This window comes from Pseudorca crassidens, chromosome 3 (assembly GCF_039906515.1).
Source record: "Pseudorca crassidens isolate mPseCra1 chromosome 3, mPseCra1.hap1, whole genome shotgun sequence".
NCBI classification, from domain to species: domain Eukaryota; kingdom Metazoa; phylum Chordata; class Mammalia; order Artiodactyla; family Delphinidae; genus Pseudorca; species Pseudorca crassidens.
Window position 1 is genome coordinate 61,160,266 of NC_090298.1, and position 13,340 is coordinate 61,173,605.

A 13,340-nucleotide genomic window follows, 5' to 3' on the forward strand; every position below is an offset into this window, starting at 1 on the left:
AAGGAGAAGGCACACCAAGAGACAAGAAGTGACGTGTAGGTCAGGACTAGGGGAGCTGGGAAACCGAGGCTCCCAGGCTGGTGGTGAAGTTGACCTGTGCTCTCTGGGAGGCAGCACAGGGACGTGGGGCTGGGGGGGATGGGAGAGGATGGCAGAGGCTGGGGTCTTGGAGAGAGCTCAGCGACCTTGCAGTTCCTCTCCTGGGCTCTGCCTCAGGTGGCAGCTTCCTGCTGACGTGGGTCCGGAGGAGGTTAAAATGCTGGATGCGGGCAGGGAACTCTTGTGCTGCAGGGGAAAGTTGGAGGGTGTTTCCTGTCTGTCAGCAGGAGAAGGATCTTCTAGATTGAGGCTTGCTTCTAAAACTGCATGCCGTCACTCGGTGCCTGTTGCTTTTCTCCTGCCAAGGTCGCTCATGTGAGAGTGCCTAGCACAGGGCTGGAGACAGGAGGGCCTCCGCAGTCATCAGCGGCTTTGCTGGCAGAGTTGAACATGGCCTGTTTAACAACGTCGTGCATACGTTCGTTCCTTCAAAGTACACAGGAATGCATCGGTTAGGAGGGAATTATCACTTTGGGGGCAGTCTCTGCCCTTGCCCTAGTCCATTAGCCTTCCAAAGCGAGCCACTTTTTATTTGATTGCTTTTAAACTTTTATTGATTTCTTGTTTCATTTGTCTTCTGTCCCTGGGTGCCCCTGTGCAGGGCCAGTTTTGCTGGAGAAAGTGCAGGAGGCCCTGTCGCAGGGGCTTCTGTGGGTGGTGCAGGCACTCTGCCAGGAGAGACCAGAGAGCACAAAGATACCTCAGATTTTCAGTCACATTTCTCTTTCTGAACCAAACTGGTTTCACTTCTCAGTCGTTAACTTTGTAGCAGAATTCTGGCGGTTGCACTGGTTTTGAGGGAGGGTGTCTATTTCAGACTATAAAAACTGCTTTTAGGGTGAAGCTGTGTGGTGGCCAGAGTCCCAGTGATGCAGGAGACCTGGTGACGTTCTCCTTCCAGGGGAATTCTTGGGGCTGTGCACGTATCAGTACAGACCCCTCACGGGGCATTGTTTTGCTTAGAGAAAAGCAACTGGAGTGTGTCACTTAGGCCTGAGGACCGCAGTGCAACACTGAAGGGACTTGTCGCAGGTCCACAGGCTCAGGGACCCAAGGAGTCATTCCAGCCCTGCTGGAAGGACTCACCGTGGGGAGGCTGCTTCCCCAAGCAGGGCAGGAGAGCCCAGCTTTGCTCTCCTGAGAGCTCACCGCAGAGCGGGCTGGAGGAATCCGCCTGACAGAGGAAAAGGACATCGGCAACTCGTGGTTATGTTTCGGAAAAGCTTCACACCATGCCCACCTGCAGTTAAAGGGCAAGAAAGGAGAAAGGGAAATTAGTAGTCTTCGAGTCTAATGTAAAGAAAGTTCTGCCTTTCTTGTTTAACTGATAAAGCCTCCTCCGACCCTTGGGTCACTGAAATGTCTCTGGTCCTGTGAACTCCGATGCTTGCTGAAGCTGTCCTGTCTGACTCATGGGGGCCAACCTAGTGTGTTGAATGCAGGATAAGCTGCTAAGTAGAGGCAAAATGATTGCAGCCTCTTAGAGAAAAACAAACCTGGATCCAGGGAGGTGAGGCCAAGACCTTCAATCCGATTGCCTAGAGAAAAGTTATTTTTAGAAATCCAAGTAAAGTAATTAAAAATAAAGAGAAAAATTTTCTCTCTGCTTGCAGCCAAAGGCAGTTAGATGGTGTTGGCCAGTGAACACCTAAGCTCATTCCTAGAGTTATGGGACAGAGTTCAGCTTCCTGTGGTCCTGGTGTGAGGTTACTCAGTTTATTTGAGGAGGTACAACTGAAATGCATAATTTAGTCATGGTCAACACGGGTAAAAGTAAGCTGTTTATTCCTCATACTAAAACATGAAGATAAAAAAAGATCTAAATATAGGAACACTCTTAAACCATCAAAATGCTTTAGCTTCCACATATGAGAGGAATTTTTACTCTTTGGAAATTTCGGAATAATAACAGCCTGGCATCATGCCCAGAATAGTAGGTGCTCAGTAAATAATTATTGAGTTGTTTTCTCCCATAAAGAGAGAGTAAAGAATAATATGTGCTTATTATAAAAATCCATGCACTTAAGGTAAAAATAACCTGAAATCCTACCACTTAGCCTTGAGGATATATCCTCCCAGACATTTCAATGCACATAAATGTATACCTTCTTTTACAAAACCAGAATTGTACTGTATGTGATATTTTATAAACTGTCTCCATGTCAATAAATTGGATCCTTTTATTTAGCTGCAAAGGGGCATGACATAATATCCAGTGTAAGGAAGAATTTGTCAATTCCTGTAGTTTATGACTTGACACATCTCATGTGCTGTTTTTGTTTGTTTGTTTTAGCAGGTCTCTTCTGCAGAGGTACGCATCGGGCCCATGAGACTGACGCAGGATCCTATCCAGGTACACCTCCGTTCCTCTGTAGGGACTTGGTTTGCAGAGCAAGTGGTTATAGAAGCACTACGCGAGGGGCTCTTTCATATACAGCAGATGGCCATCCTTGCCCTGACGTGCATGCCCACATATCCATACGTGGTGTGTGTGTATATGCCTGTGTGCAAAGGCTTGTTTTTATTAATGTCAAACGAGGAATCAGATTGCTTTCTTGAAGACAAATATTGCCCCATTTTGAGTATAAATAATATAATAGGTAGAGCGATTGCATGGTAGGTCGTGAGGGAGAACAATTCTTCACCAAAAAACGCGTCTGTTCTACATGCTGCTTCCGCAGCTGGAAAGGGAAGAAGCCGTGTGTGGTAAAGGGCAGGGCTTTGCCACGAGCCACGGCTGGGTGGGAATCCTGGCTCTGCCTTTACCAGCTCTGTGACCTTGCATGTATTGCTTCACTTCTCTACCCAGTGCCTTGTCTGTAAAGTGGAGACGGTAATGTCTCTCTCTTAGGAAGTTATGAGCTCAAGGAAATAGCATCAGGTGCTTGGGACACTGCCTGGCAGTAGAAGGTGCTCAGTGATGGTAACTGTTGTCCTGTGTGACTAGAGGCAGGCAGCCTACTGGGCTCTGAAGCACCAAGGCTCCTGTTCCAGGGAGAGAAGGGGCCAGCGCCTGCAGCCTTGACCACCCTCCAACATCAGCAGTACCCATGTCCTCCCCACCACCCCTCCAGCTTCCTGTGTGCCCTGTGAGGAAGTAGGTGTGAGAAGTGTTTGTTAAGTCCTCATCTGCATCTGCATCTTCCTGGTAGACCTAGATGAGCCACCTTCCTCCTTGTAAAACTGTAGCTTGTTAGCACCTGGAAACTTGTGCTGTACTTTGGACGAGTGAAGATGTAGAGAAGATGTAAATAAACCAATTAACATGTAGATGAAAGTGAAAAACCAACCAAAGAAATGTACTGTTTGATTTAAGAGCGGTTGGAAAAGAAAATAATTTACTGTTGCTCGGAAAAGGAAATGCAAATCTAGGGAAAGGAAAAAAACAAGAGATTTAAGCTTGGGAAAATTGGATGAAAACAAATTTAGGAGCAGAGAGAGAGAGGAAGAGAGAATTTATTAAAATAAACATAAGCCACAACTATTTATATAGAATACAAACAAGTGGAAAATTCCAGTATTCATTCTGGGGGCATGGACTTTGTAGTCCATTTTGAATAAAGGCAGTGACAAAGGTTCTGATATCAGTATTTATTCCCAAAGTAATTTCCAGAATTTTTCTTGGGATTAGTGTGGTTTTAGATCAGTTACTTTAATTTACCTTCATTTTTCACCCTGTGTTGTACTGGCAATGAATGCTCATGATAAGGGCATCTCATTCTTAAAATCTTTTTTTTTTTTTTTTTTGAGATTTTTTTTTTTTTTTTGATGTGGACCATTTTTAAAGTCTTTATTGAATTTGTTACAATACTGCTTCTGTTTTATGTTTTGGTTTTTTGGCTGCGAGGCATGTGGGATCTTAGCTCCCCGACCAGGGATTAAACCCGCAACCCCTGCATTGGAAGGCAAAGTCTTAACCACTGGACCACCAGGGACGTCCCCAAGGATGTCTCATTTTTATAAAATATAATTTGTTAAATTGTAAAGTATTTTAAATACTCATAAAAGTACATGTGTATACCCATATCCACTTTTATGAAATATGCTAATTTTATTTTATCAAACATGATAAATTTATTTTGTCAAGGATGTCCTATTTGTCTCAGAGTTCTTTTTAGAAACAAGAGATTACAGATACTTTAAGCCCTATTTATCCCTTTGCCCTCCTCTCTCTTCCCTAAAAGTAACCACTGTTTGGAGATTGATTATGATAGGTATTTGTATATTTCTTCTACATATTTATGTATCCATTTTTTTAAATTATTTATTTATTTTTGGCTGCATTGGGTCTTGGTTGCAGCACACGGGATCTTTTGTTGCAGCACGTGGGATCTTTCGTTGCAGTACACGGGCTTCTCTAGTTGTGGTGCACAGGCTTCAGAGTGTGCGGGCTCAGTAGTCGTGGCGCACGGGCTCTCTAGTTGTGGTGCATGGGCTCTGTAGTTGTGGCGTGTAGGCTCTGTAGTTGCGGCACGCGGGCTCTGTAGTTGTGGCACGCAGGCTTAGTTGCCCTGCGGCATGTGGGATCTTAGTTCCCTGACCAGGGATTGAACCCGTGTCCCCTGCATTGGAAGGCAGATTCTTAACCACTGGACCACCAGGGAAGTCCCATGTATCCATTAATATTTACTTTGTCTTGAATGTTTTAAACTTTATTTGAAAGGTGTCAGGCAGCAGGCATCATTCTGAAATTTTTCTTTATCATTTAGTGTCGTACCTAAGAATCTATCACCTAATCTAAGGTCACAAAGTGTTACTCCTTTGTTTTCTTCTAAGAGTTTTATAGTTGTAGCTCTTATATTTAGCTCTATGATCCATTTTGATTTAACTTTTGTATGTGGTGTGAGGTAGGGCTTCATTCTTTTGTTATGTGGATATCTAGTTGTGCAGCAGCATTTGTTAAAAAGAATATTCTTTCCCCATTGAATTGTCTTGGCATGTTTTTCTAAAATCAACTGACCATGATTGTGAGCGTTTATTTCTTCTTATTTCTATTCCATTGATATATGTCTGTCCTATGCCAGTACCACACTATCTTGATTTCTGTAGCTTTGAAGTGTGAGTCTCCCAACTTCCTTATCTTTCAAGGTTGTTTTTGCTGTCTGGGTCCCTTGAATCTTCATATGAATTTCAGGACCAGCTTGTTAATTTGGGGAGTGAGGGGGACCAGCTGGGATTTTGATAGTGATTGCATTAAACCTGTGGATCAATTTGGGAATATTACTGTGCTAACCATTTTGTCTTCCAATCCATTAACATAAGATGTCTTTCCATTTATTTAGATTTTCTTTAACTTCTTTCACCAATGTCTTGTAGTTTTTAGTGTAGTGTTTTATATTTTTGTTAAATTTATTCCTGAAATATTTTATTCTTTTTGATGCTATGACAAATGGAATTGTTTCCTTACTTTCAGTTTTGGGTTGTTCATTGCTAGTGTATAGAAATATATTTATTTTTGTGTATTGATTGAACTCATTTATTAGCTTTTACAGTTTTGTGTGAATTCTTTAGGATTTTCTATATACAGGATCATAACATTACTACTTTCTTCCCAATCTGAATGCCTTTTATTTTGTTAGCCTGATTGTCCTGCTAGAACCTTCAAAACAATAGTGTGTTTAGATACTATTTATAAGATATATCCAGATCTTTTCTCAAAGTGGTTGTACCATTTTACACTCCTACAAGCAATGTGAGTTCTTATTACTTCAAATCCTTGGTAATGTTTGTTTCAGTCTCTTAATTTTAGCTCATCTAGTAGGTGAGTAGTTCTGTCTTACGGTAAGTTAAATTTGCATTTCTCCATGACTAATAATGTGAGCACTTCTTTGTTCGCTGATTGGCCATTTTTAAAATCTTCTGTGAATGTTTAGTTAAGTCTTCCGCCCATTTTTAGTTGGGTTGACTTTTAAAAAACTACTGAGTTGTGGGAATTCTGTATCTATTCTTGGCCCAAGTCCTTTATCAGATTTTGAAAATATTTTCTTCCAATGTGTGGCTCCTGTCTTCATTTTTACAAACTTGGATTTTGAGCAAAAATTTTAGTTTTGATATAGTCTAATTTATCACTCCTTTTATGGTTATTACTTTCTGTGGTCTATGAATCCTTAGTCTCAGGTTGAAGATTATTTCTCGTTTTCTTCTAGAAACTTTATTGTTAAATTTTAATTTTAGATCTATAATCTATCTCAAGTTCATTTTTATGTATGGTGGAATAAAGAGGTCAAGGCTCTTTTTCCTTCCATGTTGAATGAGCAGCTCCATTTGTTGAAATGACTGTGTATTCCTTGCTCCATTGAATTACCTGATGCCTGATTCTTTCATACTTGTTGCAACTTGTTTGGTAGCCAATAATGTAGCCAGTTTTGAAATTTTCCACAAAAACTTTAAAAAAGATGTATCTCTATTTCTGGAATACAGGTTTCTATATCTGTGAAATTAATTCAACTTTATTAATGATGCTATTCAAATCATCTCTATCTTAATTTTTTGTGTCTGTTTCTATTGTAATGGATATGTCAATATCCTCAATATTTCTTAATATTTTCTTATGTTTTGAGTCTGTCATGTTAATGTACATCCAAGTTCTAGATTGTTGTATGTTCTTGGTGACTGATCCTTTTATTATTATGTAGTGTCCCTCTTTAAACTTCTGCCTTAATTTCTATTTTATTTGTTGGTAATATGGCTGGACAAGCTTTCTTTGGTTAATATTTTCCTGGTATATCTTTTTCTATCTTTTCATTTTCGGTTTTATTTATAACTTTATGTTAAATATCCCTCTTATAAGGAGCACATAGTTTTATTTTTCTAAAACCTATTCTGATAATCTGACTTTAATAAGTGAGTGTAATCTTGTTACACTGAGTGTGATTACTGATACAATTAGTCTTGATTTTCTATTTGTTACCCTTTTTCTTTTTCTCATATTTCTACTTTTTGTTAAGTTGACATAGTTTTCAGAATTACCTTTTATTTTCTCTGTTTTAGAAACTGTAGGTTATGCTTCTATTTTAGTGGTTACCCTTAGCTTGTTTTTAATATGTTTGTTTAGCAGTCAAATTTTATAACAAAGTCTCAAGTGTACTGTATTTCCATCCTCACAAATACGATATAGTCCTTTGCAGTATTTAAATATCCCGTAATGGACTCACTCCCTCATCACAAAAACAATTGTCTGTAATTTTGGGCTTATTATATTTGGTATGTTAAAACATAACGCACATTTTAAATTTGTGCTCATAAGCTATGAAATATAATAGTAAAACTAATGCCAAGAACCCACCACCCAGCGTAAGAGGTGGAGTGTTTCCACTGCTACCGTGTACCCTGCCTGGTTCCTGTCACATGAGTTTGGCCCCCATGACAGCAGATACAAGTGGTCAAGAGTCCCTCTCTGAATGAGGGACAGAATAATTAAGAGACTCTTTCTTAAAAAAATAATAAGCTCAACTTAGAACCAAGGATGTCTTTACTCCTGGGTCTCATTCAAATGTAATTTCACTCACTGATCCATCCAGTTCGAGTCTGTGGAGTACCTATGTGCTCAAGGCTCTGCACCAGGTGCTGCACGGGAAGGGGGCCGAACAATGACCCCTGACCACCCAGGGAGTCGGGCTGGTTGGTTTTATTGTCTACTACATTCTAACTTGAAAGGCAGAGATATCTAGTCAAGTGTTCTTGTGCTTCTGATACTGCCATTGCAACTGTCTTCGAAATGGCCTAGAACCTTAGTTTTTAATTTTTTTTTTTTCTTGGAGCAAAATTCTGTAATTTTCTTTTTCTTGGAGAAAAATATCTACTCTGTAACTTCACTGCCATGCCGAAAATGTTAACTACATCAACCGGAACGCTTAGGACTTGGGAGGAACTTACTTGACAAACATATTCCAGGATGTGGTTGCTTTTGACGGTGCACTTCTGAGGTCACCAGGGGAAATTTGCTCCCGTGTAGAGACCAGGAGGTGTGATGTGGCCTGGTGGGAGTGCTGTTGGGAGTGGAGTGGGTGGACGTGCCTCGTCGTATTGTAGAGGACAGCTCTCCTGGGTGAGTGCCTGTGACTCACAGCAGGGCATGTTTTCCAGTCTTAGCAAAAAAAAAAAAAAAAAAAAAAAGGGGGGGAAATATTATGAGGCAATAGATTTTTATCAGCATGATACCATCTGAAAATCAAGAGGTCTTTTCTTCATCAGTGCCTGGAGCATATTTACTTCCCCGTGTGTGGAATTGTCTCTGCTTAGAGTGCTGTCGCCCCTGCCCCTCACAGAGCTTTCCGACTGGACTTGGAAACAGATCTTCACTGCTCTGGCCTAAGCGTTTTCCCAGCAAGACAGCACTTTCCTTTAAAACTTAAACTTCTATGTTGTGTGGACATGGATTTTTTTCTGGAACCATTACATATTGGAGACTTTATGTTGGAGATGCTTTGGCCTTGTGGGAAGTTGTTCTTCACGTAGTAAATGAAATGACCGAGTGATGGAGGTGTTCAGACTCAGTAACTTGCTGTGGTCAGCATCTCCCCTCCTGTCTGTCCTTACTGCTGGTACCAAGTCAGGTCCTCTACCTGGCCCAGCCAATTTCATGGAACCACAGAGTTGTTAGGGGTTTTGGTCCAATATTTTGGGGGTAAAATAGAGTACGTTACTTAATGATTGCCCAGGCTCAGGGGTCCAGCCAACCTCAGTTCAAATCTTGTTAGTTGTGTGGCTGTGGGCGTGTCTCTTAATTATCCCATATCTCAGTCTCCACGTCTGTAAGTGGGGATGATGCCCAACTCGAAAGAGTTGTGAAGGGTTATTAAATGAGATAGTATGTTTAAAGTCCTTTCAGTGTCATGGCTGGCCCTTAAATTCTCATTAAACTGTAGCTGCTCGACAAAGCCCTTACTTTGCATAGTTCTAGTGTGTGCAAATTTCAGAGTTTAGTTAACATCAGATCACCAAAAAGATGTATTAAACAAGACGTATTAGCATTACTTTCTTAGGGACATTTGAGGAAAGCTCCCAAACCATTTTTTTCCAACTGAATCAACCCCACCTATGATCAGATTGGCCAGCTGTTTAGTATGATGTAGATATATATGTGATCTACTCTAGAAGCTACTTGTTAACCTGGCTTTTGCCTAAAGCCAAACCAAGTATTCTGAAAGTTAGATGTTTAATAGTAGACGTTGATGATCCATTTGGAGACATGTAGACACAGGCTTTCTAGAAAGAACACTAATAATAACAAACACTTACATTGTCTTCAAGTTAAGGAAAAGCTAGGGTTTTATTTTTTCATCTTTTTCATAATTAGCCTTCACCAGAGAATATAGTTTCATACTCACTTAGCTATCAAAGACCGCTTATTGCTGTCCTCAAAAAGATAGTTTTCAGTACTTTCTTGAAAAAACATGTCAAAGGAATGGTTACAGTACTTGTAGCACAGCAAGAGGACATCAGGAAAGATTACTGAAGGAGGAGCTGGGAATTGTGGGTCCAGCTGTGCTGCTGCTCTGCTTAGGGAAGTTGCTGAACTCATCTGTTGATTGGGGGTTGATGGATCACCCCCAGAGTCCCTTCCTGCTCTGAGAACTCCTGAGAGTCATGGTCCCTGTCCTTGTCATGGCCACTAGGACCGCCCGCCCCAAGTCCCCCGGGATCTGAGTGCTACCCCCTGCAGCCTCTTACACTTCATTCTCTGGGTCATCCCTTACTTCATTATTCTGGCTTGGGTTGAAAGATGAATTAAACTTTGTGGTTCCGGACTTCCCTGGTGGCGCAGTGGTTAAGAATCCACCTGCCAATGCAGGGGATGCAGGTTCAAGCCCTAGTCCAGGAAGATCCCACATGCCACGGAGCAACTAAGCCGATGTGCCACAACTACTGCGCCTGGGCTCTAGAGCCTGCGAGCCACAACTACTGAGCCCACGCGCCTAGGGCCTGTGCTCCACAACAAAGAGAAGCCATGACAATGAGAAGCCTGCGCACTGCAACAAAGAGTAGCCCCTGCTTACCGCAACTAGAGAAAGTCCTCGCACAGCAGCAAAGACCCAACACAGCCAAAAATAAAAACAAATAAATAAATAAACTTTGTGGTTCTAAGAAGGTGTAGGTAGAAATAGAGGGAGACCCTGCATGGTAGTTTGAGGTATTCATAGCTACGTTTGAAAAGCTGTACAGGTAGCCCTGGCTTTGCACAGTTCCAGGACTAAATAACACCAGGCCCAAAGATTGCAGTCACATTGGTGTTTTAATTGTGATGATTGCATCAAGTGCAAACTTTGCTGCTAGTTCTTCAGTCCACAAGTCCTTACATAAATAACCAATGTGCAGCCTGTGCAGTGACGAGCCACATCACTTTTTTTGAAGTCTCTACCTGTTCTAGCACAGACAGCAGAGTGTGCAGTTGTGTCACCCCTTTATCTCTCCGTGATAACTCACACGGCATTACAAAATATATATAAGTGTATCATTGAAAGAAGGAGCTAGCCCACAAAGACGAAAGTGTAGCAAAGGAATGGAAAGCGATAATGCTGGAAGTGAAACAGCAATGTAAATGGAGTTAGAGAAGAAAGCTGACTGGCAATGTTGACACTGCTGCCTGTGAGTTCTAGAGGGTTGCCAGAGGAAGTTAATCAATGCAAGTTTATTGAGCTAAATGAAGAAAGTGGTTGTGACGAAAAAGATGAAGTGATGCCAACAAAAAACTGCACAGTAATTAAAGGAACTCTGGGGACATTTCATGACATTGAAAGTACAGAGGATAAAATGTTGGAAGCTGATCCAAACTTAAGAGTTTATAATTCACCAAGGCGTAGAAAAGAGGCTCATTCTGTATCATAATTTATACAACTGGAAGAAGGCAAGCGCTGTTCAAACTACTCAATAAGCTTAAACATTTTTTTAAATTCACAGTTTCTGATGTTTTAAAGTAAGTGCACTGAATAAATATTAATTTTACATTTTGCATTTCGCTATACATTTATAACCAACAATAAAAGTTTTTTATGTTTTGACAAAATTTCGAAATGTCATGGAACCGCCGTTTTTACCATCCTTCATTAAGATTGCTTTGCGTGGTCATTTATATGGTCTGACACTGCCATGCAAAGTGAGCACTGCCTGTGTTTGTGTTCTGATCCTGGACAAAGCCCAAACTGGCCAAGATCTGCTCCAGAAGTAGATGTTTCCTCATTGCCCCAGGCTTCACCCCAGATCTGCTTTTAATCTTCTCTTTCGCTGTGTTTACAACAGTACAGTGAGGTTGATATAACAAAACCACTTCCTTCTTCCCGTTCTCCTGTGCCTAGATTCTTTCCCTGGATACCATGTCCTTGCTCTATCTTTGGTCACTGCTTATTAGAGCATCTCTTGTACTTATCTGCTTACCTGAACCTCTCCCCTGCTTGCGTCCTAGGGGTAGAGACTGGACTGTGGTTGTCTCTGTCAGCTTCTTACTCTCAGTTCTTAACATCGTGCATGATAGGTCATCAAAAAGTATTTTTTGAAGGAATGTTCCACATACTATTTAGAGCAAGTAAGAGTCAGTTTTTACTCTTTATAAATTAAGTTCAGCTATTTATTAATTATTTTTAAAAATATATTTTACAAAATCATTTTATGGGATTTGCCTCAGTGAATGGTCAATAAACATTTACAAACTGACATGTTTGACAAAGAAACTAAATATTGATACATGGAATGATAAATCTGAAGGGGGACTATATCACAAAAGGCTTTTGAGGGGTTATGTTCTTTGGTTTTAAGTAACAGCTGTCTTACACAAAATAGTAAATGAGTAAGAAATAGATAGTATGCTTTCTTTTTCAGAATCCAAGGAAGAGTTGAAAAGCCATGGCTTAGAAAGGGTGACAATGAGCCATCTCTGAGTATTTTGACAGAAGGGATTTAAGCTTCTTCCTTCAGTATCTCTACTATTAATGAGCCACGGGTTCTAATTCCCAGCCTCTGTGTCTCTCTGTTCACATTTCAAATTCCCGGAAACAACATTATTAGTCCAGCTGTGGCCTAGGAGATGGGGACAGAGAGTACAGCTTTGGTTACTTGGGTGGGTTGCTTTCCTAAAGAAGATAGAATTTTCCAGAGATAGGCAGACCTTAAAAAAACTGATTACTATAGTACTTTACTCTAAAATATATATATAGTTTTTAAATTCCCATAGATTTTCACTTTGCTTAGGAGTTGGATTATTGAAAAGTAGTCTTTCTGAATTATTTTTTTATAAATGGAAAAAATTTTGAATACTACCTAGAGAGATTTTCTAGTGAGTACTCTTGTAATATAAATACTCTTGTTTCAATATGTAGATTTTAATTTTTATTCAGGTAGGGGGAGGCCAACAGATTAGGAGAGACTGTCACTGAAAGATAGTTTGTTACAGTTTCTGAGAGGAAGGGCGGTCAGTGCAGGACCACAGAGGGAAGCACTAAGGTTGATTGGAGGCAGGGAGCCTAAAGGGGAAAATGTGGGCCAGAGCCTTGACTGTGGTTTCTGTGGGAAGCTGTGAGGCAGGGAAAGCAGGGTAGACAGGTTTAGCTAGTTTGAATCATTCCAGAAGAGTGTTGGGCAGAAGGGCTGTCCCTAGTTGTCTGGTGCCTGGCGCTGCAGTGATTAGAGCAGGTAGATAGTGGTCCAGAGGGTTAGCAAGTGATAGAGGTGGTAGGAGTACGGACTGGATTGGTTTGCATATGAAAAGTGCGTTCCTAGGCAAGTCATTTGCTTTCCCTAGGGGTTGGAGAATTGGTTATCCCTCTGGGGCATCCCTCCAGGGTCATCAAGGCTCCAGATGTCAAAGCATCAGAAGTATCAAGATTAACGAGGCATAATTAATGCAACTCCCCACTTTGAATTGGTTTTTAAGTTTCCAAGTGAAATCTGGTTTAAGTTCCTAAACCAGGCATTACCAAGATCGAGCCCTCTGCTGTGAGCTCCACTTCCTCTCCCACCAGCTCACACTCCTCTCTGTCTCACTGGCTTCCTTGAGTTCCTTGAACACATCAGGCATGAGTCCCACTATAGGAACCAGTGGATCTGGTCCCTCTTTGTGGAATGCTTTTTCTTCAGTTATCAACTTGACTTCTTCATTTCCTTCAGGCATTTGCTCACATGTCACTTTCTCGGTGAGGCTTACCCTAACCACCTGACTTAATACTGGTCCCAGCACCCACTCTGGATCCCTCTTACTCAACCCTACTGTCTTTACCTAGCACTTACCACTTTTAACATGCCATATCATT

General features: G+C 41.1%; 1 protein-coding gene across 3 annotated transcripts in view; it reads left to right on the forward strand.

The window, feature by feature from the left end:
* Nucleotides 1-13,340, forward strand: part of PDE8B (phosphodiesterase 8B) — a 286,354-nt gene that overhangs the window by 134,622 nt on the left and 138,392 nt on the right. For 2 of the 3 annotated variants that reach the window (XM_067731048.1, XM_067731047.1), the window contains exon 2: nucleotides 2,396-2,452. In XM_067731048.1, the coding sequence (XP_067587149.1) occupies nucleotides 2,396-2,452 (57 nt within the window). Of the gene's footprint in view, nucleotides 1-2,392; nucleotides 2,453-13,340 lie in introns of all 3 variants that reach the window. The other variant, XM_067731046.1, reaches the window with a different exon arrangement.